Source organism: Crotalus tigris, unplaced genomic scaffold (genome assembly GCF_016545835.1).
Source record: "Crotalus tigris isolate CLP2741 ecotype Arizona unplaced genomic scaffold, ASM1654583v1 scf7180000017588.1960692, whole genome shotgun sequence".
Lineage (NCBI taxonomy): Eukaryota > Metazoa > Chordata > Lepidosauria > Squamata > Viperidae > Crotalus > Crotalus tigris.
In genome coordinates this window covers 1736269-1760164 of record NW_024096494.1, presented here as the reverse complement: position 1 = coordinate 1760164, position 23896 = coordinate 1736269, and the positions used below count along the sequence as shown (strand labels likewise).

The following is a 23896-nucleotide window of genomic DNA, read 5'->3' as shown; positions in this document are numbered from 1 at the left end:
CGATCAATGCTCCTCTTATCTGATGTTACTGGAAATATGTTGATGTTTTCTTCTGTTTCCCCCATAGAAATGCAAAATGACTATTTAATAACAAGCTTCTGTGCATTTTGTTCTACAAAAATGAGAATTGCATAGTCAGGCGAAGCATAAATATGCATCAAGCCATAATCAGGAAGTTGCTGTTTAGTCATTCATTCTCTTTTGACATTGTGTAATTTGATAGACAGAATACTATGTGTTGGCAGCTGCTTGATTTCTTATAAGCTCATGCTTGTGTCATCAGCGCTAGTACTTAAGCCATCTCTGTTGACCATTTTTATTGCCTTTTTTCCCCAGTGACTTTTGCCTTTGGATTGCATGTTCAAAATATCTAAGCTTTAGCTTCATCCAGAGATCTTCCACAACGATACCTATTTTTGTTCATCACACACTGAATGATTTGTTCTTCTTGTGATCCAACGAATATTCAACTATTTTCTCAGCACAATTCAAAAACATCATTTTGTCATTCATTCAGCCTTATTGTTATGAAGTTTATAAGCCACCAGGTTCCCATGACTCTGGTGGTCCAGATTTCACAGCCAGATGTTACTACCAGTCTGTAGTCTCCATTTTAACACTCCATGTTAAGTCATTTGGCTTAACAAAACATGTTTTTTGAATGTTTTGTGCAACTAACCAAGAAACCAATTGTTTGAGAACCAATAAGACAAAGACATAACTTTACATAGTGTGATATGGGAAACTAACCTAATCTTCTCATTGATAAATATGCATCAATATGATAAATCTTCAGAGTCAGTTAAACCTACAATACAATGGAAACTAAATGAATAGAAGAACACAATTGGTGAGAGTCAGGAAAAGGTTAACATAAAGGAAGTAAGATAAACCATACAGGCAAAAATAGTTGGGTCTGAGAAAGGAAGAAGAGAAGCCATAAAAATATATATAGTTTGTAAAAGGAAATGGCTAGCCAGGAAAAGACAGGTTGGAGAATAGGAAAATAAGCTGAATAAGATAAGAGGAAAGGCACACTGAATTGAAAAGCAGGAAAAGAACTTATTGTTTAAAATGGGGACATAAATATCTACTGAGTTTAAAATAATTTAAATGTCTAATTTTTCTTATTCTTATTGTATATGTGAATATGATTTAATATGTTATCAGGAAATGTGTATAGGCGGTCAGAAAGAGTGTAACCTCATACTACCTCAGCCAATGGGGAAAGAGCAGGGATGTAGCGGCTGGTGATAGGGATGAATAAAAGAAGGAGATATTTTGGATTAAAACTTTGGAGAGAACCAAGCTTTGATAGCTTCTCTCCCCGTTTATTGCAATAAACGAAACAAAAGGCCTTCACTGTGTCTTGGGTGGTTATTGGTCAGGCGAGCTTGCCTCTGGTCAGGAAGGAAAGTAGCCAGGAGCACATAACATCTTTCTCACCTACCTTTTTATATTATGATTTATTGTTGTTTGTATCTTATGATTTATGATTGTATCTTATTCTATCTTCTATATTCTCTTCTCTTCTTAGATCATGATCCCTGGCATAATTTGGGATCATTTCTATTTATGCTTTGTTGGTCGCCTAATGAAGAGCACTGGAGGAGTCGAAACCTTGCCTACTTTTCTGGCCTTTCAGACTTGTCGATTCGGAAGTAAAAGTTTCACTTCCCCCATCTCTCCATTGCTTAGCAACCCAGCCGCACTTTGTTCTATTGGGAAGCTCTTGCTTTCGGTTTCATTTCTCCGGAGAGACAGAGAGAGAGAGAAAGAGGGAGCGAGAGCTGAAGAGCGGAGTCGGGTCTGACCTGAGGGGGTGGGACAAGCGTTCTTGAGAGGCGGGAATTCCGAGGAATTGAGCGTCCGGGGGGCTTGGCTCGTGGGGAAGAGGAAAGGGGTGGGGTGAGACTCTCAGGCCAGAATGGACGCGGAATTTGCCAAGGAAATCTTCCGGGGGGTGTGCGCCGCGGGCGGCTCTATGAAAGTCAGCGAGATTAAGGTCCGGCTGGATTCGGAGCGCCTGGCCTCGATTCTGCAGGATAAAATGAAATTCATCGTGGTCATCCGGGAGGACCCCCCCTCGGCGGCCAGCAGCGAAGACCACCGTGTTGTCGTGGCTACTACTGGGGCGCGGCTGTGCCGCGATCACGGCACAGGGAAGTGCGCCGGTGGCTGCCGGCAGCTCCACCTCTGCCGGTACTTCGTCTACGGGGGGTGCCGCCAAGAGGCCTCGAGGTGAGCCCGTCGCCCCAGCCGGGAAAGAGGAGGGGGGGTCGCTTCCGAGCGGGAGGGACTGGGGCAGTCTTGAAACCACCCCGTGGGGGGAGGGCAGAGGGGACCCGGATCTTGCTTTCCAAGGAATTGATTTGCCGGTGGAGGCGGCCGGATGTCCTCCGGGGAATTGCGGGAGAAAGGAATTGGTCCTAGAGCCGCCCAGCCTGGGAGACAATTTGCCATTTTCTAGGGGCAACTTCGGCAGAGCGGAAGGCGGGGGTGCCGGGTAGTTCGCGATTCTCATTCCAGATTCATTCAGGGGAATTTTGAAGAGGGCAACTTTGCATCTGAGGCTCCTCTTGTCCACCTGGCTAGAAAAGAAATGTTATGATCCTCTTTATGGAAGGAAGAACCCTGCAACTTTCCCTAGGGACGCTGCGCCCTTGGGAAGGATTTCAAACTCTGGTCTTTGGTCTGAAGGGAAACGGTGGGTGATTCCTCCTCAGATATTTTTCTTTGGTGGCTTTATACTTGTAAATAGAAGATGGTAGAGGACAGGAAGGCCTGGAGGAAAGTTGTCCATGGGGTCGCGATGGGTCGGACACGGCTTCGCAACTAACAACAACAATACTTGTAAATAGTGAAGCTGGGATAAATTTTATGTACCACCGAAATGAGACGTATAAATGGACTTTCCAATCCAGGTTTTCCAAAGAAAATGGCACCCTGTTCTATAACAGTGTTTCTCAACCTTGACAATTTTAAGGCATGTGGACTTCAACTCCCAGAATTCCACAGCCAGCAATGCAGGCTGTGGAATTCTGGGAGTTGAAGTCCACATGCCTTAAAATTGTCAAGGTTGAGAAACATTGTTCTATAAGATCCTGGGACCTTTCAGAAGGAAGCTACTTTTAAGGTCTTGTTCTTAATTCTCTGTTTCTGGCCATCCTGTTTACTCTTTTCAAGACTTAGTTGAAAAGGAAGTGGAAGGTTGTGCTTCTTTATCAGTTTGAAACAATGTGTTTCTCTGCTTAGGTACTGTAAGAACAGAATGAATAGCTCTCTAATAACAAGCTGCCGATTAGCATTTCTCAGTTGACTCCCCCATCATTCACCATTCACCTGTTTTACCAGATCCTTCATTTCCCCCTCCCGAAACTTTATTGACATTACAAAATTAGGATTTTAAAACACAATGTATCTAAAGCATTTATTAGCCAGAATCTTGTTGGAAGAAGCTTCCTAAACTTGCAGTCCCATGTACATCGAAAGCTCCGGTTTTTAAGTTTAATTTAAAAAGCACCTTGGAATTCCAGAAAAAAATAAAGCCAATTTTTCATATGAGGTCATCTGATAATTTGCTTGGATGTAGCTGTACAGATTGCTTAGCATGAAATGGAACTAGTCTGCCATTGCTTTCTTCCAGGATTATTATTGGTATTTTTGTTTCCTAGATTTTAAATTGCCATCTTTGGAATTCCCAGGAAGTCCCTAGCCTAGTCCAAGGGCTGACCCAGCTAAACTTTCATTATCAGCCTACGTGACACTTTCTGCTGTCTGCTCATGCCTATGAACAGTGTGTAGTTTAAAACTTAAATCTGGATACAGTTACAAACTATGTTTAATATTTTCAAAACTTTTAGGAAACCATGCAAGTTTATCCATGATATTAATACAGGCCACAACTTCTCTGTCCTAAAAGAACATGGTCTAGATATCTTAAACTCTGATGAATTATGTCAACTGCTGCTTCAGAATGAACCTTCACTCCTGCCTGAGGTGAGCTTATCACATACAATTGATGCTTGATAGGCAATAAAATTTCAGTTGTTGAAGATGTGGCCCCCTGAACCATTTTAATTTGCCCAAGAAATTCAATGTTGGGGAAAATTTCATATTTTACAGGTAGTCCTGAACTTATGACCACAATTGAGCCCAAAAGTGAGACAGTTGTTAATTAAGTCTTGCCTCATTTTTTGACCTTTCTTGCCACAGTTGTGAAGAAAATCACTGAAATTGTTAAGTTAGTAACACAGTTAAGTGAATCTGGCTTCCCCACTGACTTTGCTTGTCAGAAGGTTGCAAAAGATGATCACGTGACCTGTTGACACTGCAACCATCATAAATATGAAGTGCTTTCCAGGCATCCTAATTTTGATTAGGTGACCATAGGGTTGCTGCAACTGATTGTAAATCTGAAAACTGATAAGTCACTTCTTTCGCTGCCATTGTTACTTTGAGTGGTCAGTAAATGAATGTTTGTAAATCAAAGACTACCTGTATTAAGTGGCACTTTTAGAGACTATCACTGGCCTTTCCAGTGATAAATCAGTATTTCTATTTGGAGAGCCAGTTTGGTATGGTGGTTAAGGCACTAGACTAGAAATAGGGAGACCTTGAGTTCCAGTCTCACCTTAGCCACAAAGCAATTGGCTGACCTTGGGCTAGTCACTTTCTCTCACCCCTAGGAAGAAGGCAGTAGCCAAACATTGTGGCCAAATTGCCAAGAAAATTGCAGGAACATGTCAAGGCAGTTGTCAGGAGTTGGCTGACTTGAAGGCACCAAAAGAAAACCAAAGCCAAAACCAAAATGGTCTCAGTTATTGGGCTTAATATTTTTAATTTGGTTTAATCTTGTTTTCAAAACCACTATTGATAAGTGGAGTATAATAATCTTCCAAATAAATGAAGACCAATTAAGGGTACAGCATAGCTAACTTTATAATAGACATGGTTTATGCAGTTGGATTCCTTTAATAAGGCAGTGGGAAATTACCATTGAATTGTCTGAATGGGCATTTAGGAAGAAAGAGATTTATTAATGCAATTGGTGGTCATAGGTGGGAATAGAATTTTATATACTAGTCTTGAGTTAGGATGGTTCCTGGTTCCATTTCTAAATCTCTCTGGAGATGCTTTAATCCATATTCCTTGTGAACATTTAGGCATAATTGTGTATTACATCTTTGCTTGGCTAGAGATAGACTAAATATATCCATTAGCTTCAAATATACCCATATAATATTCTTATCTTTGCTAGATCTGTCCATATTACAACAAAGGAAATGGGCCTTATGGATCATGCACCTTTAAGAAGATCTGTGTTAAACTTCACATATGTCAGTACTACCTCCAAGGAGAATGTAGATTTGGGAGTAACTGCAGACACTCTCATGATATTTTTAATCCTGAATGTTATGAGAAGCTGGAGAAGTGGGGGATGAGCCAAACTTTGATTAGTAAAATTCCATTGATCTACAGGAATGTGTATGACATAAAAAACAACACATCTTCAAAATACAGAGGTAAAATACTTTACCCTATTTGAAAACAATACAACAGCCGTTTCCAAATTGATGCCCTCTGTGTTGGGAGTACAATTTGTAATTTTCCTGGTGTGCCAATTGGAAAGCAGTAAGTTGGGAGGGTTGCACTGTCAGAATCACCTCTGCTTAGTTTTATAGCAATTAGCTGCTTTGCGATTAAGGAGCTTTGCATTGGGATAACTCAGACTTAAGTCTGACATTCTCCCAGATGTTTTAAGATCACTATTATTTATCAGGGAGGTGTGCAAAGATTACATCTGTCCACTTTGCATTACATGGCCAGCTTGGTCCTCTCTGAAAATAGAGAAGATATAGTTGGTTCTGTGCTTTCTCAGCTGTGATGTAAAAACTTCAATTATAACATTGGAAACAGTATTAAATAGACTGCATTTAGCTACTTGCCCATTAGGATTGCATAGTTGAGTTTTAAATAATTTATGGGAATATAAACATTTGGGAAGTTCATTTCTGTCTGCTGCATGATTAATCAGCAGTTACCAGTTGTTCTTTTTTTAAGTCAAATTATAAGCCCTTGTTTAAGGATGGTAATTGGGACTGGAATTGCTATAGCTAAGGAGTGGAGTCATAAAATGTGTCAAAATGTGACTGCATCACTTAGCAATGGTAGTTCCAGCAGTCTCCATTTCTGTTGCTGAGAGAGGATAACAGGTTGTTAAATGAGGATTTTTGGTGACTTCCTGATGGCTTCTAATAAACAAAATCATTGAGGAAGCCATCTGGAAGTCCCAGGTGGCTTGCAAGTAGGTCAGTGAGTGGAAAAGTGCTATGATGCGGTGTAAGTGCAGCCAGATAGGGGAGTGGCTGTTGCCAGGTGGAGTAGTACTGCACAAGCATGGCTGGGAAGCCATTGTGTGCTAAAGAGTGTATGTGTGGGATACTGTGGGCAGAGGTGTGCTACAGTAGGGGTCCCCAACCTGTGGGCTATGGGTCAATACTGGGTCGCAGTCCGTTTGAAACTGGACTGTGCAAGTAATGGGCAAGCACACGTGTGTGCATGCAGCTCCACTCATCAAGTGGCAGGCAAGCGTGCACATGCAAAGCTGCACTTGTGTGAGAGGAGGGCATTTATGCTCGTGCGCAAAGTTCCATTCACAAGTGAAGGTGCTTGAGCAGAGAGCGCTTTTGCTCACTTCCTCTCACTTCGCAAAGCTCCATCTGTGCAAATGGAAACGCAAAAACCTCTCTCCATGGAACCAGTCCCTGGTGCTGAAAAGGTTGGGGCCGCTGACATAGGTTTAGTATCTTGGGAGTTCTGATCCCGCTGTCATTCTCATGGAAGCAGTATTCTGGGACTATGCTCCCATAGTCTTCAGAGAACGGGTCCCAGGTTGATAAGCCTATTAAAACTGGATGAAGGTTGTCAATAACTCTTCTATTCAAACCTTATCTCACTGTGTGGATAGAATATTTTGAGCATATCAATCATGTGAAATTCTCAGAAGTTCATTCATGAAAGCACTAAATGGATTTGTTTTATTCTACAAAAGACAGTACCATGGTACCTCAATACGTTAATTAGTTCAAATGATGAGTACCAAACAATTTTTTCCCATAAGTAATAATATAGTAAGTCACAAGGCAGCCAACACCAACAAGTTCTAGCTTATGCGTTGAGTACCAAACAAACGAGTACCAGGACAAACCTTGCATCAAAATGCATTGAGTACCAAGTTCGATGATTTCCAAAGCAGTTGAGTAAGAAGGTACCCCCGTATTTACATTTTATTGGTGACTGGAAACCCCTATAGGCCTTTTGATTAAAAAAAAAAACCTTATGATGTATGGTTTTGATGATTAAATAGGATAGATTATAGATTATAAAATGAAGAGAGCCAAGATATAATTTTAGAGTGAGTAGTTAAAAAAGTATAACTGCTGTGAAGAATATCTGAAGCCACTTCTTTATATCTTTTATTTTTTCCTATATTTCTGCTACTTTTTTTCTTTCTGGACTTTTAGGTTTTTCTTTTTTTCCCCTTTATGCTACTTCTTTTCTTTTTTCTTTTAGTTTATATTAGTTTTTATTATAGTTAAAACTTTCAATAAGAAAATTTTACAGAGAAAAAATAGTTTATTCATTACCACATTATTTGTTTTAATCATGGTTTGCTGACTGGCCTAGTTGATTGGATAAACCATCATGATACATGAACCAAAGGGACTGGATTCACATCCCATGCTAAGATAAGACCAAACTGCATTATAATTTCAGGCAAATTTCTCTTGATTATTTGTGCTTGTAAAAGAGGAATCACAACTGTCCTTGCTGCAAACAATTTATAAGTTAAGGATTAGAGGATATATTGCATGAAACAGTACTTTTATTACTGATATTAAAAAAATGTTAGGTCTTGAAATGCTGAGAGAATCAAAGGGGGTGCAGCTCACAAAAGTTTTTTGTGCCTGTTAGATAATACGTTTATCGAAAAGGTGCTTTGAACTCCTCTTATTTTGCCACCCTAGACTAACAGAGCTCTCTTCTTATGGAGTCTTCATGAAATCAAGAAATCCTCTTTGAAGTCATGCTCCCACCCATAGCCTTTTACCCACAACTTCTACCTGTCTTTGTAATTCTAGAGGTGATCTGAGTACTTATTTCTTCCCTTGAGGGAGATCAGGAGAATTGGAGGAAGTTAAAATCATACTTTTGTCGTCTTGAGTCAAAATATATACTTCATTTTTCCTTAGAGAGAAAAGAAAACCAAGTAGTGTCCACCACAGACATTGATGAATCAGATATGATTTGCTTGTACCACATTAGGAAAAGTTGTAGCTTTCAAGGTAAGTGGGCTAAAACCAGTTGGGTCAAGAGTTCCCTGTTTTTGATATGTGAATGCTACTATTTCTCACCATATCCTTAGAATCGTGGAGTTAGATCATTTAGGCTGAATCCAATCCTTGTTCAGTACAGAAATCCAAAATAAAGAATCTCTGGATTGATGGCTCTTTGTCTCTATCTGTATGGAGACTACCACCATTCAGAAAAATCCCTTGTCAATCTGGTCTTGGGTTTGGGTATTTTCAGATACCACAAAATTGACCTTTTGCTTCATTTCAGAACAGCTTAGCTGTAGACCACAAGACTTCTTTAACTCCACCCACTAGTACAGTGCTTTCAATAGAAGAAAAAAAAGGTATTAATTTCACATTTGGGAAAAGTAAGGTTGTCATCTTGCTATTATGACTTACATGAGAATGAATAAGAACTAGATCTACCTTATTTAGGCTGCAAAGATCTGAACTAATTATTCAGCAAAGAATTATGAGGGCTTTTGGTTCTTTTCTTTGTAGCTCATTTTGTAGCTCTCTTAGAAACTTGAGGTCCGATCTATAATACCTTTAATGATTTCTGATATGTACTAAAACCAAGCAATTAATATGCAGCAGATGTACTGTATACAAGTATGTGCAAAAGAGAAAATAAAAGGTCTAAAAATGGAACATTTGCAAGGGGCTCACCACCCTGAATCCCTGGCATTTTCATCAGTACAAATTCCCTAGCATTTCTCTTGAAAAGTATCTTAATGGTTCATGAATATAATGCAATATAATATGGGTTTGTTTATTTAGATAAGTGTACCCGAATTCACTACAATTTGCCATATAGATGGCAAGTTTTAGATCGTGCTTTGTGGAAAGATATGGACAATATGAAGAAAATTGAAAAAGCCTACTGTGACCCAGGCAATGAAAGGTATAAATATAATAATAATTGTTCTTATAACATGTTTTTGTTTGACTTAAACTGTATTGATACTATTTTGCTATCTTTTTCTACTTTAAATATTTTAATACACGTTTATCTGTTTTTTAATGGTTTGCCTATTATCGTAATATGTAGAAGTGACATGTAATATTATAATATAGGCTTCCTGTGTAAATTAGTAGTGTGTAGTGTTTTGATTCTTGATGAATGCCTGGACATAATCCATGCAGTTTTCTTGGCAACATTTTTGGAAGTGTTTTTGCCATTGCCTTCTCTCTCTGACTTCCAACTGGCATAAATCATATAATCAAAATGTGCAATTCTTGAAAACTCTGATCATACATAAATCCCATATTGTGCTACTCTGTTTCTGGATTTACATTTACTGTAAATGCACCATAATTAGGGTACAAGTGGGTGAGAAAAGCTAAATCTTTCCTCTCAAGCTTCTTTATTTGCAAAATGTTCCTCTCCAGTAGAGTTTCATTATATTTGCTCAGGAATATATTAAAGAATCTTGGGGAAAACGAAGGTTTCTCTCTTTCCATATGCAGATCATAATCGGGATTGGGCTGCTATGTATTTACTGTAAATAGAATCTGAAAGTGGATTATGTGCTTCAGATAATTCAACTTTTAGACTCATATAAGTTACACTTAAGATCTTGATGAAATCAGTGCAAATTTATTTTTGAGTTTTATCAATGAGACTGAATTTCTCCTTTCTCTTTTTTTTGAATTTGAAAAGATGGAAGAATGAAAATAATGGAAGGGGAGATTTTCAAACATTTGATTAAAAAAAAAAGCCTAATACTAATAAGAGTACTTACTATTAACCTGGTTCTATCCAAGGTTTGAGAATTTTAGCACTTAAAGCTGTACCACTGAAATGGAATATAAAATAAGTTAATATAGCTTATAAATATAAAAAATGATACAAGCCTTTCAGTTGCTTCTTGCTTAGGTATCATAGATATGGTCTCTTTTATGACTATAATACCAGCTACTTATTATTCTGGCTTTACAATGAGGTTCTGAATAAGGTCATATGCTTAGTGACTGCTGTAGTGGTGAAACACTTTATGTTAAAACAGTGCATTTTATAAATAATTTTTCCTTTTTTTTAAAAAAACTTGTTTTTTGGTGACATGTTCAAGGAATAATTGTTTCAATTAAACTTTGTATTCCTTTGGATTTCTTCTTTAGCAGCTTTATTTTTGAAAGCTGTCCATCTTTTTCCTAGATAAAAAAGATTTCATTAGATTTGTTTTTGGGATTGTGCTCCTGGGTAAAGCTTATTTTGAGTGAAAGCATTCTTGTCCTAAATTAGCTTCATTACCCTTAGAAATTTAACATAAGAAATGTGATACAGTCACTGTTGTAAAGGATTGAAAGCTAAAAGTTTTCTTTCCATGCAGAAAATACTTCTCACTGTTCTAATATATTTTTCTAGTTTTTATAAAAGGACCATTAAAATAGAACAGCGATAGTGAATCTTTTGGACTCAGCATGCCAAAAATTCAGGAAATGGTAACTTGACTCTGTTGGCATGTTACATACAAACACACACACAAAAAACAATTGTCTATCTCCCCCCCCCCCAAATCTAGACCATCCTGAACTGTTGCTCTTAGCATTGGATATTGGTGAACGCTGGTGTGCCATCCAAAATGTTGTGGTATATCACTTTTGAAGGCATGCCATAGCTCACCATCACTGAAATAGAAGATAGAACAATCCTTTTTTTAAAAAAAGTTATAACTTTTTAAAATCCCATTGTTCCACAGTATATTCCATTTCGGAGGACCGGAACAGTCTTTATTCATGCAATCTATCAATTTCTCCAGTATGACATGGGGCTCTGCTAAAATTAGACGGCTTTCCACAGCATCTTCAGTGACCAAGCCTCCATACTATATTCTTACAACAGATTGGATCTGGTACTGGAAGGATGAGTACAATCTATGGATCGAATACGGAAAGCAAGTAAGTAAACCTTGTCATCATGCTGTCATCTTCTGTATGCTGTATAGAAGGTTTCTCAACTTTAGCAAGTTTAAGATGAGTGGACTTCAACTCCCAGAGTTTCCTCCCCAGCCAGCCAGAGAAACACAGCTGTGTAGTATCCTAATAAGTTTGATACCTTTAATAATAATCCAGTTGACCTTCCTCTTTTACTACTAAATTAATGCAACATATAAATATCCTACCTGGTCCTTCATAAAATGAATCAGAATAGATCTGTGTAAAAGCAGCACCTAGATTAGTTACAGGTGGTCCTTGACTTACTGCACAACCATTCATTTAGTATCCATTCAGAGTTACAACATATTTGATTGGTCCTCATGCTTACAATTATTGCAGCATCCCCATCATCATGGGATGATAATTTGGGCACTTGGCAACTGACATCTATTTAGAATAGTTGCAGCATCCTGGGGCCATAAGATCGCCATTTGAGATCTTCCCAGCCAACTTCCAACAAGCATAGTTAATTGGGGGAAATTGGATTGTGGTGACTTGCTTAACAATTGTGTCAAAAAAAGATCATAAAATCAGGTGCAACTCACTCAACAACCATCTTGCTTATTAGCAATGGAAATTCTGGTCCCCATTGTGGTTGTAACTTTGTTTCCTAAACAGAAAAGTAGTGAAATTAAGACACAGCAGTACAAAATGCAAACTTTTATAACGAGAACAGAATAAAATCAATATCAAAGTTTTTTAAAACACCAAACGAAAAGGTGTTGGGAAGATAAGGGAACAGACTTCAACACTCATAAACTTTAGTAAAGCAGCCAATAAAAATGAAATTCTATCACAGGTTGGTGTTTACTGCAAGAGGGAACACGCTGAGTTTAATTTCATTTTAGAATAAATATTCTAATAAATTATGGGTATCAGGAAAGCCTGATGATACAAATGGTATGCAATATTTGGAGCATCAGAAGAAAGGCCATCACGTCTGTAATTAAAATATGCTGGTTGGTACATGCGAAAATAGACATGGATCCAAAATCTCTGGCTGTTAAATTTCAGTCTGGACAATGCTAGAAATAAATGGGTAGCTGGTAAAACTGCTTCTCAGTAGCTGGTCTCATTTGTTAATTCTTGTTTATTGAAGCCAGAAGAAAGGCTCGACCACTTCTAATTAGGAGACAGGGCTTAAGATTTCTTTCTCTTCCAGGGAAGAAAGTTTCTGTTCAGTCTATAGCTCTCTATTCTTTCATGGAGGAAGGATTGAAGGTTCAGGAAGAGTAGATTTCACCTCCAGCATTGAGAAGAAAATGGGGCAACCCCTTGCACTGATTGTTACTTGCAAAAGAGAAGTAGAGCTGGGACTAAGCAGCAAATACATTATGCAGACTGACAATTGATTTAGATTCTCCTCCAGGAACAATGTGGCCACCCTCATGTGCATCACTTCTCTCTATAGTTATATCTTGGCTTCCTTCTTTCCAAAGCTGCTCTTTCCAATTGGCAAACTCATAAATCACAGATTATTTTTTCCTGTTTTCAACAAAAAGTCCATAAAGGGCTTCCAGTCACTTATGAATACAGTTGTTGTCTTTTTCCTAATTAAATAAGTCAATTTTACCATTTCTGCAAATTCTGTTATTTTCACCAACTATTCCTCCATTATGGGTATTCCAGAGTCTTTTTGCATATAATCTCACTGCAATTACCATATACAAAAACAATCTTTCATAAGACTTTTCAAATTGTCTATCCATTAGTCACAGAAGTTTTTTTCTGGTTTCAGTTGAACCGGAAAAGTTTTTATATTAATAAAGTTAATAAATCTGAACCCCAAATATTCTGCCTTTTTTACAACTCCACCAATAAAATGACCCGTCATGTTTTCAGCATTTCCAACATAAATTTGAAGCCGCCTTAAACAGTCTAGATATAGATAAGTCATTCTAATTCTTAAGAAAATCCAAATTCAAAGAACCTAGATTTTTCTGGAGTGATGTGCAAATGCTTTTGTTTGGTTCTGTGGTACCAGGATGATCATCATGCTGCTGCTACTATATCCAGCTTTGACTTGGAGAAAGCCTACCAGTCTGAAGCATTTACGACACTCAAGTTCTCAGCTGGGACACAGAATTATGAGATTGATTTTAAAGGTGTGTTTTCCCTCTTGTATCAGCTGAGTTGTTTGGAAATATCACCAGATAAAAATCAATGTTGATCTGCCTTGGCCACAATATTTAGTTCCTTTAGCCTAATATTGTCTATTAGGAAGAATTCTCCGTCTGATTAGAAATCAAGCAAATAATTTTTGTATTATTAAACTTGGATATAATTAAGTTATCATATTAAGTTGGTGGTTCTTAAACTGTTTCCCCAATGCCCTTTTCCTGGGCTTAGGATACCTAATACAGTATTATTATACATCACAAAAAAAAAACCCTCCAGACTCCCCTGTTTTATACAAGTATTGTGGCAGTGGCTGTCCTGAACTTCAAACAAGCAATTATAAATTGCTCCATTAGCAATAGCGCTTAGACTTTTATACTGTATCATAGTGCTTTACAGTACTCTCTGGGAGATTCACAAAGTCAGAATTATTTGCATATTACCCCTATCAATTTGGGTTCTTATTTTACTGACATCAGAAGGATGGAAGGCTGAGTCAACCTTGAGCCCCGTTAGGATCAAACTCCAGGCTATTGGCAGAATTAGCCTGCAATACCACATTCAAATACTGTGCCACCCGAGATCCTTACCCTTACTCATTACCTCTAAGATATGCTCAAATTGCCCCCAGTTTAGTAGTAAAATTGAGTAAGATTACCTTGTGATAGAAGGCAATTTGTCTTCGTCACAAAGGTGCTGGCTGTGATTGAATGACTATGCACCTGGCTTAAACATAGCTGATTAAGGTTGAAAGCTATTTTGTAAAGTCCCCAAAAACCACTGTAGAATCTGTCAAATCAGTGTAAATTGCTGGTGAATTGTACATCTCTGTTAATCAGGTTCAACTGTTTTTGATCATTTTCTAGGCCCAAGTTCGTGGATAACAGCATCCAAGCTTGTAACTCCTAAACAAGGGAGTTCTGTGGATTTCTGATTGAGTGGTTTTGCTTGACAAATAACTTTGATCTTTAAAGCATTAATATAATTTGGAATCATGGTTGTATAAGAAAGGGAATAAGTTAATGTTAAATTTAATTACAGCGGCTAGGTTGTTAGTAGGGCAATGTTGGAAGAAGGAACCTTTGCCCACTTTGCAAGAATGGTTTTTTAAAGTTTCTTACTTAGCGGAGATGGCAAAGATTTCGGCTTTCTTGAAAGATCAATCGCAAGAGAAGTACTTTTTGGTATGGAAAAGATGGATAAATTTTATGCAATATAAGTATGATATAAAAAATATTATTTAGTTTTTGAATAATTTATATTTAAAGTTTAAGATATCTTTTTAGATATTCTTTTCTTTTTTAAATTTTTTTTCTTTTTTCTTTTTTTTTCTTGTTTCTTTTTTTTCTCTTTCTGCTTTCTAAATATTGGTGTTAAAGTTTTTCATAATTTGTTTAATTATTGTAACTAAATTTGTATATGGTTTATTTGTGTTTAAAATTTTTTCTTTTAAATTTTAACTAAGCCTGTATTCAGCTCTGGGAAGGTTGGGGGAAGGTTGGGGTGGGTTGGGAGGGTTTGGGGAAGGGAACTTTTCTGTAAAATTTTAAAAAATTTTCAATAAAAAAAAAGAAAGGGAATAAGTAAACGTGGGCCTTTTAATGTTTTAGTTAATAAAAGAGATTTTTGAATATAGTAAGGAGTTTTCAGATAAGTAATAAGGCTAGGTCACCATGACTTTCCACTTGATTTTAAGAATAGATTTTTATTTGCACCAATTTTCAATTAAAAATGAAATTGGAAACTTGGTAGGTCAGATCTGTGGGCAGAAGAGGGTTTAACATGCCTTGGATAAACAATCTTTGGGGCCAAAAGAACATTTGATATTTTGTAGGCAGAAGGATGCCTACAAAACATATAACATGTAAGAATTCCAAAAGAAGCTAGAGAACAAAAATGGGACTCTTTGGCAGATTGATGTCAGTGGTTAAAAAAAGATAGTAGCAGCCATTATTGTATTGCTCATTATCTGGTCTAGATAAGGACAAGTTTTGTTCTGCCTAATGTTTGACCTTCTTAGAATCCTGCTAGGTCCTAGACAGACTTTGTTTTCATTCTTAAGACACAATTCAATGTTTTGAGGGATATATATGTGGCATTTTTCAGCCATGAAACAGAGAAACCTAAAATATCAGACGGAAAGAAGTGTTTGTAGACGGCCTAAGTTTGTGTCTACAGAAGAAGTGGAGAAAAAGAAAAGCAGGTGGGTAACTAGGATATGTGTGTGAGGGGGGGAAACGTGATAATTTGATTTGTAATTTGGAAAGTATATATGTGCTTATGTATGTGTCTAGATCTCCAGAACATTCTGTTTTTCCTTGGGATTCCATCAGCCCAGAGTGGTACATTTTGCAAATCATCCTGATTGATTTCCCTAATCTGTTTTCTGTCAGAGATACTGGTCCAACACCAGTAAAATTCCTAGCAAGTTATAAATTCTATGGAAATTGGACGGGGGGCAGAAGCTTGAGGAAGGCCAGTATAAGGCAAAAAAAGAGAGAACCAAAATGACTATTATATGATGCAACTGCTATCTGCATGTCCTGAAGAGAGCCCTAGTATAGAGGTTAAAGTTGAATAATAGATACTGGAATTCAAGGATATCCACCGGATGTGGTTAAAAAAAGTTCTAGATGGCAGTCTAGATGGTGTGATCAAAGTTTTGCCTGGTTTTTTTAATGTGTATTTTGTGTGGGGATCAAACTAAGTGTTCTCAATGAAGACCAAGAATAAGGGGAGAAGTTCACTTACACATCACTCAAAGTATTGCTGGTTGCTTCAATTTCCCCTCCTTCATTCAACTTATAGGTGTTCTTAACACTCGCTTCAAAGTCGCAGTCTGAATCAGAATTCTTTGACTTTGCTTGATGGTCAATTTTTTTTCTTTGCATTATATATAAGAGAGTGTCGGTTAATTCTGCAATCTTTTTATTTACAAGCAGAACAAAGCAATCAAAGGAAAGTGCTACACACATTCCACCTCACTGGGACCAATCAGCTTTACCAGAACTGGGATACAAGGTAGGTTTCACTAAACTAGGTAGATGGTTCTGTATTCCTAGGGCAGTCATTCGAGTCAGAATGTTACATAACGTGTGTCTGTCTGTGTGTGTGTTTGTGTTTTAAGTCAGGCGCTGTGCATAGTGGTATCATAACAAATAGACAAATGGCTATTCTTCTGGAATGCAAATGCTGGTGTTTCATCCTTGGCAAGCTCTGGTTTTATAGCCGATCATTATTCAGATTTTCATAATCCTTTATTTTAAATGTTTTGTTTGAGTTCCTTGATACATGTTTTGAGGAAGTAAGAAGTTTTTATTCTACCTCTTCCTCTGTGTGAAGGTGTATGAGAGAGTGTACTCTAATAAAATATAAATTAACAGTCCAATAAATACCAGCAATGGAAAATTTCATATCGGCAACAAAAGTCATATCCAGTAACGTTAACAATGGTGGCTTTACTTTTTCAATTAATTCTTCTTCTGCAATTTCCATCTCTATAAAATAAGGAAGTAAGGTAGCTTGATGATAAGTAGGTTACAGAGAACAAGGAATGAAATTGGTGGCTAAGGTCAGAATTAAGAGTCAATATACTGTGCTGGAAAGACTGAGGCTAAAGGCTCATTCATTTGGGAAGGATGCTTACTGAATGATTTGAGGCCAATCTACTTGATTTCTGGCCCAATCAATATCATGGGGTTGATGTTAGATTGAAACTGAAGTGAGAGTCCTATATAAGGCAATTAACCATGAAATAAGCAACACTGGGAGAACTCAGAATAGGCGCAAGCTGGATCAGATGTTCTATAACAGTGGTTCTCAACATGTGGGTCGGGACCATTTCACGGGGGTCGCCAAACAACGCAGTCCGCCATTTTTTTCCCCTTTTCCTTAGCTGTGCTACTCTCTTTTATTCTATTGGCTTTTGAAAGTCAATAGAATAGACTCTCTTGAATAGAGTCTAATTCTATTGGCTTTCAAAAGCCAATAGGAATTGTCCAGGCTGTCTCTGCCCTGCTGAGCCCATTGCCCACCATGCAACGGTGCTGCACCAGTTGAGTAGTCCTCGACTTACGACTGGTTGAGTAGTCCTCAACTTACGACCGGTTGGGGGTCGCGGCATTAAAAAGGTTGAGAACTACTGTTCTATAACTTCAGTTAGACAGCAATTGCTAAGCCCTTAAGAAGCAAGAACTTGTTAGAAAATTTATGTGATTTTTCTACTAGATAGTCAATAGACAGAGAAAGGAAATTCTCAATTCTCTGAGAGTTCAGATCTTTTAACTTCTTGAACCAGACAGAGATTTTCTTCTTGCTATTTGAAGTGCTATTCAGCATCAGGATTAAATATTGACACTGATTAAAAATACCATTGTAAGAGGAATATGCAGGATGGCTCATAGTCCTAATTTGATCATCCTTGGGAAGTATACTCAAAGAGTATGAAGATGATTCAACACATAGATCTAAGTCTTTTCTATCTCATCTCTCCTGATCAGTGAATGCTTAACGAATCTGTGACTTGTTTTGCTTGGTAAGTTAGGGCAGATAAATTTCCCTCCCATATTTGAGACCCATGTTTATAACCTTTTTTCCCCTTTGCAGCTGATCAACCTCCTTCTATCCTCCAGTGAGTACATAAAAGTCCAGACTAATTTTCAGCGCACACTGCCCAAGGCCACAATATTGACCATCAAAAGAATCCAGAATGTGTCTCTTTGGGAAGTTTATCAGTGGTACGTGCAAACCGGCTCCATTGTTGTCATTGGCTTCTCTGAAATTGATTTTTTTCAAAAGCTTCATGTTTCTGTTGCATAGCAGAATGCTGGATTAAAGGAGAATGCTTTCTTGGAAGAATTTCTCAGTGTTATTTAAATTCAAAGTATTGAGGGTTGATCATGGTTGTATTTCCAGGGAGCAGAGAATTTAACTCTTACTCTTTGGGGGCTACTCTCTGATGGGCACCTAGCTCATTATCTGGTTGAGAGCTTCTGTCTTCATGTATAGTGGTTATCTTAAGTTCCTGGAATATAAATAGAGTTCCTTTTATATGGCAGAATGTTCATTTTCTTTGACATTTCTTTTCCCCAGTAATGTAAAAGCTTTCCTTTATCATAGTACAAATGTTGCTTATTGCAGGGTTTTTCAACCTTTTCACCCATTGTACCACTTTTAGGATATGGCAACATCCGAGTACCACCAGTCGCCTAGCAAGGTGTCAAAAACTTGATAAAGTTTTCCCCCCCCCCCAAAAGAGAAAAAAGTGATGAAGTACAGGTCGTCCTCAACTTACAACAGTTTGCTTAATGACTTAATGAAGTTACAATGGCACTTAAAAAAGTGCCCCCCCCAGCCACAGCTGAGTAAGAGACCTGCTTGCCCACCTGGTGGCGCTCTTCCTCCTGTCCGAGGTTTTCATTGTTGTGAGCATTTCTGTTGAGGATTGGCACGGGGGTGGGATGGGGGGTGTTTGGTTTTTATTCCCCCCATCTGCTGGGTGATTGCAGCAGGTTTTGGTCACTTCACATGGAACACTGTGACCATCATAAATGTGAATGAGTTGCCAAGCATCTAAATGTAAATCACAAGACCCTGGAGATTCTGCAACATTCCAGCTGATTGGTGCTTCTTCTGGGCTTAGCAGAAGCGCCAGGATCAGCGCCGAGCTCCAGCTGGAGCCTGGCGCTGATCCTGGCGCTTCCACTGAGTCCTGACAGCCCCAAAGAAGCGCTGGTCCTGGTGCTTCCACTGACCCCTGACAGCCCTGCAGCTGCAGCCATCTCTCGCTCAGGCTTGTGCAGTGCTGCTACTGGTTTAGCTCATTCCCCTCCCCCGCTACCACTTTTCTAGGATGGTCACGTACCACCTGCCAGGTGCCAATGTACCACAGGTGGTACCCGTACCACTGGTTGAAAAGCCCTGGCTGATTGGACCTAAGTGGAAAATCCATTTGTTAGTTGTAAAATGAGGAATCCATTATCATGGCTAAGGAAGACTTGGCGATGTTAGCTTAGAACAACGTTTCACAATCTTGGCAATGCCTGGACTTCAACTCCTAGAAAATTGTGGAAGTTAAAGAACTGAAGAAGTTTCTTGGATGACATCTTCACAGAAAAAAACAAGAAAGTCTAGCTGTTTTTTCAAAAGCACCTTTGGGATCTGGATGATTGTGAATCTCCATAGACATGTGGGAGTTAATGTTCATACATCTTGAGTTGAAAAACACTGACTTAGATTAAGGAGAACAATACATGGGTCTACTACTTGTTGCAAGTAGAGAGAAAAAGAGCTCTGTAAGCAGAGAAGGAGCCTGCCAGGGTACATATTGAAGACTTGGAGGGAAGACATTTTTCTTTAAAGATATTTTCTGAACAAAACCTTCCTTTGTAAATTATGCATAAAGGAGGTAAGATGTGAAGGGAGCAGGTCTGGGTTTGGAAACACTTCAAATCAGAAACCAAGCTAACATATAAAAATATTTGATTCAACTTCAGTTTTCAGAATTTTATGGAAACAATAATCACTGAGAAAATAAATTGTATGTTCTGAGTTTCAATGTCTCCTTCGCACCCTTTTTTGTTTGATACATTGGAAAACAAATGGTAGAATATATAGCTTTCTTTATTTTACCCTAGCATGATGTAGCAATATTCCCCCATCAATATTTCATGGAAATAGTATCTTTGTGGATCTTTCTAGTCCAAATAGAAAGCTGTTCTGGTCTTCCTGTCACACTATCTGTGTATGGGCAGGAAAAAGGTATATGCAGAGTGGCCTGGAAGGAGCTCTTTTTGATTTGTTAGTCAGATTGTCTTGATCTCCCATGTAACTCCTGGAGTACAAAGAGAATGAAACATTTTTGTAGTGGAAGGGAAAATTAAAAGGAAAGACTAGTGCCAAGGAGGAGTCATTTTAAAAAGAGGAGCAGGACATTGAAACAGCAGTTTTTCCATTACAAATTTCTCCTCACTTAATTCTGTAACTTGAGGCAATTAATTATGGGAGGAAGAATTAAATCATGAAAACTTACAAAGAAATAAGATATGTACAGTATTTGCAGAATGTTTTTCAGCTGTAATAGTTCCCTATTGGGTTTTAGTAAAATACATTTGATTGACTAGTTAAATATCTCTTAACTTGTCTTTTGATCATTAATAGACAACGTATAAAAAAGCCAAAACAAAATGAAAAAGCTTCCAGAATTAGCAGACCTTTTAGCACCTAAAAACTAGTAGACACTAGGTGGGATCCACATGCTCCCAATCTCTTGAGTATTAGCTTAATCTCAGTAAGCATGGCTCAGCTCTTTGGGTAGGGTTCAAATACATTTGGCTAGCAAAATGTTGGAGGCGGCTAAGTCTGACTAGGAAGATGATCAGAATATGCAAAATAGAAAACTCTACTCTTTCAGTAATTTAGCTCCTGACGTCTCAATTCTAAAGACTATATGTACTGAGACATTGCAAGCCACAGATGCCGCCACATAAGTGAAGAACCCAGCTTCTCTTATGGAGTCTACCATCCACTAGAACAAGATATCATTAACAGCAATGTTTCTAAATCTCAGAAGCTCTAAGATGTGTGAACTTCAGTTCCCAGGATTTCCTAGCTGGCTATGCTGACTGGGAGTTGAAGTTCATGTATCTTAAAAGGTGCTGAGGTTGAGCAACACGGATTAAGAGACTTCAGTATCTAGGATAGGATACTTAGTATCAAGTATCCCCTTGCCAGTTCCTATTTTATTTTTCCATGATCATATTTGTGTCATTTTTTTTCATGTTTATAGGCAGAAAGAGCAAATGAAGAAGGCAAATGGGGGAAAGGATGTAGATGAAAGGTCTCTGTTTCATGGAACAAGTAAAAACCATGTTGATGCTATCTGCCAGCAGAATTTTGATTGGAGGATCTGTGGTGTTCATGGTACGGCTTATGGCAAAGGTAACTTTTATTGTGTTTTGTGCGCAATAATTTAATTGAAGTTGATACACTTCCTATACTTCTATACCATCTATTTGGACTGAAAGTGGATGGGGAATTCTGACCATCCAGATGTTGTTGAATTGGGTTCTAATACCTGTCTTCAATGATAACATTGGTTGGAAATAATGTATGTTGACATTTAACATATCTGAAGGGCATCTAGTTAAAAAAGGTTGTAGTAAAATATTTAGCAGAAAAAACCCTCTGCCCTAGATACAGTATGTGTAAAACCTATCATTCAAAGTGTGGAAGGTTCAGTTCCTTCTTTGAATTATGCTGATCCAGCTGTTTTGGGGCGGGTCTGGCCCCGCTTAAGAACATAAATGATTTCAAAATTTAATATTAGATTTATTTGCTGCATTTATATCCTGGTACCAGGAGGTTAGGCTGGCACACATCATCTTTTTCTCCAGTTTTATCCTCATCAAGGTGGATGGAGTTGAGATGTAGGGACTGGTCCAAACCAGTATGGATTTGAATTTTGGTCTTCCCAGTCCTTGTTTGGCATTAAAACCACTAAATACACTATATCCACCTGTTGAATTTGTAGAGTGGCCTCTTTTGCTTTATGTCTTTCTTCTTTATAGGAAGTTACTTTGCAAGGGATGCTGCATATTCTGATAACTACAGTGGAGTCAATTCTTCTATCAAGATCATGTTTCTCGCCAAAGTATTGGTGGGAGATTTTACAAACGGCTGTTCTTCCTATCTCCGCCCTCCCGCCAAAAATAACCAGAGCAATCTTTTCTATAACAGCTGCGTGAACAGTCTCCTGAATCCATCCATTTTTGTCATTTTTGAGAAGCACCAGATTTATCCAGAATACCTGATTGAATACAAAAATTAAATTTGGGGGTAGACCACGTATTCCTGTTTAATGCACTGCTAAATGAGCTACTTTCTGGATGACTATTGAAGACCTTAGTCATGTTAACAGTATCAGCATTTTGTTGATTGATTTTTAAACAAGTTTTTAATAGATTAAAAAAATATCCTCTTTTCCTCCCCGTGCAATTGGGCATCCTAAATGTAAAAAGCAGACTTAATTTTTAACGTTAAGTGCTTTTTTGTAGAAGAGATGTTATTCCTTTCTCAAGGAGGAATAATTTTGCTTTGTTTATACTTGTTCTGATAGCTGTATATCATGTAAAATCCAGGATCATTCTTTTGTATTCGATGAGGAAATTTAATCAGTTGAATCTGAAATTACTTATTGACTAGGTTTTCCTAGGGGAGCCACACCCATAATCCTTAGCCTTAAATAGTAACATCACCATCACCACCATCCCCTTTGCATTAATTGCCGTAGGGGATTGGAGTGGTTTGAAAAAGTGCTTTGGGACAGCATGCACACACACACTATATGTACATAAGGCAGTGTATTATCTACATGTGCCTTTTCCCGTAGATATGGTATCCTCACACTTGTTCTGAAACAATTTTACAATCTTAAATCTGAAGCACTGGATATTTATAAATACCAGATAAAGTCACAAGTGCCCACATGAAGAAACACTGATTTTAATAATCTCTAAGGTTCTATTTGAAATTGTTCTACTGTTTTTACAGTATATTTTAATATTTTAGTATTAAACTATTAAATGGCTGTTCTGTCTTTCTAAGGGCATGAGGGTAGAGACAAACCTTCAGTTCAGATTACCTTATCTGTACATCTTAAAGCTCCATATGAATCATATAACTCTTGACTTCTATTTAAGTTCTAGAAGTAAGTACTTTTTAAATGTCTTTTGTAGTCTTTTTTAAAACTTTTGAAATATGACTCCAGAATATTCTCTCAGCATGGAATTACAGCCCTAATCAGCTGTAAAACATCGAGGAATGCTATTATAGCATTTTTCTCTGATTTCCTTTGCTAACTTTTGTGCTTCCTCTTTGATAAAGTGATATATCATTGCATATAATGATACAAAAAAAATTCTCCTTACATTTCCAGTCACTAGAGACCAACTTCTTAAAATTTTAGATTTTGAATATATGTTGGTAAATGTTGCTTAAGAACTTGCCATCTGTTTAAATAAACTTTAGCAAAAGAAGTCTTGTTTGGTTGTATTAGATAATATCATTTTTTTGCATCTCAATGGATATATAGTTGGCTGTGGTGACTTCATCACGTGCTACTGAAACTTCTGGATACAGCCCTTTAGTGAGAATATGATGAATGTAGTTGAATGGGTCCTTTACTGAATTACAGATATGTAATGAAATTCTTGGAGCAAACCATATCTAGATACAGCTGTAAAGCTCTTTCTGGTTTTTGTGCTTCAGATAAATATCTGATTTTACCTTAAGGAATCATTCTTCCCAACATATCTGCTTTCTCTAAGTATAAATTATAGGTCAGTGATGGCGAACCTTTTAGAGACCAAGTGCCCAAACTGCAACCCCAAACCCACTTATGCATCGTCGGGTGCCGGGTGGCCCATTGGGTGGGCGTGGCTGCGGTGGTAAAGGGTGAGACTGGGTGAGACTAAAAAGTTTAA

General features: G+C 37.9%; 1 protein-coding gene across 2 annotated transcripts; it reads left to right on the top strand.

Annotated features, from left to right (window-relative positions):
• The first annotated feature begins 1852 nt into the window (after positions 1-1852).
• On the top strand, positions 1853-23874 carry LOC120316668 (protein mono-ADP-ribosyltransferase PARP12-like). 2 transcript variants are annotated; one of them, XM_039362493.1, is made up of 12 exons: positions 1853-2241; positions 3864-3999; positions 5261-5525; positions 8256-8348; positions 9138-9261; positions 11060-11258; positions 13282-13402; positions 15522-15618; positions 16355-16436; positions 18021-18151; positions 21202-21353; positions 21983-23874. In XM_039362493.1, exons 1-12 carry the CDS (start codon positions 1928-1930, stop codon positions 22240-22242), a joined length of 1974 nt encoding a protein of 657 aa, XP_039218427.1. In that variant the 5' UTR covers positions 1853-1927; the 3' UTR covers positions 22243-23874. The 2 variants fall into 2 exon arrangements, with proteins under 2 accessions (XP_039218427.1, XP_039218435.1); XM_039362501.1 differs by having other exon boundaries at positions 1858-2241; positions 16358-16436.
• The last annotated feature ends 22 nt before the right edge of the window (positions 23875-23896 follow it).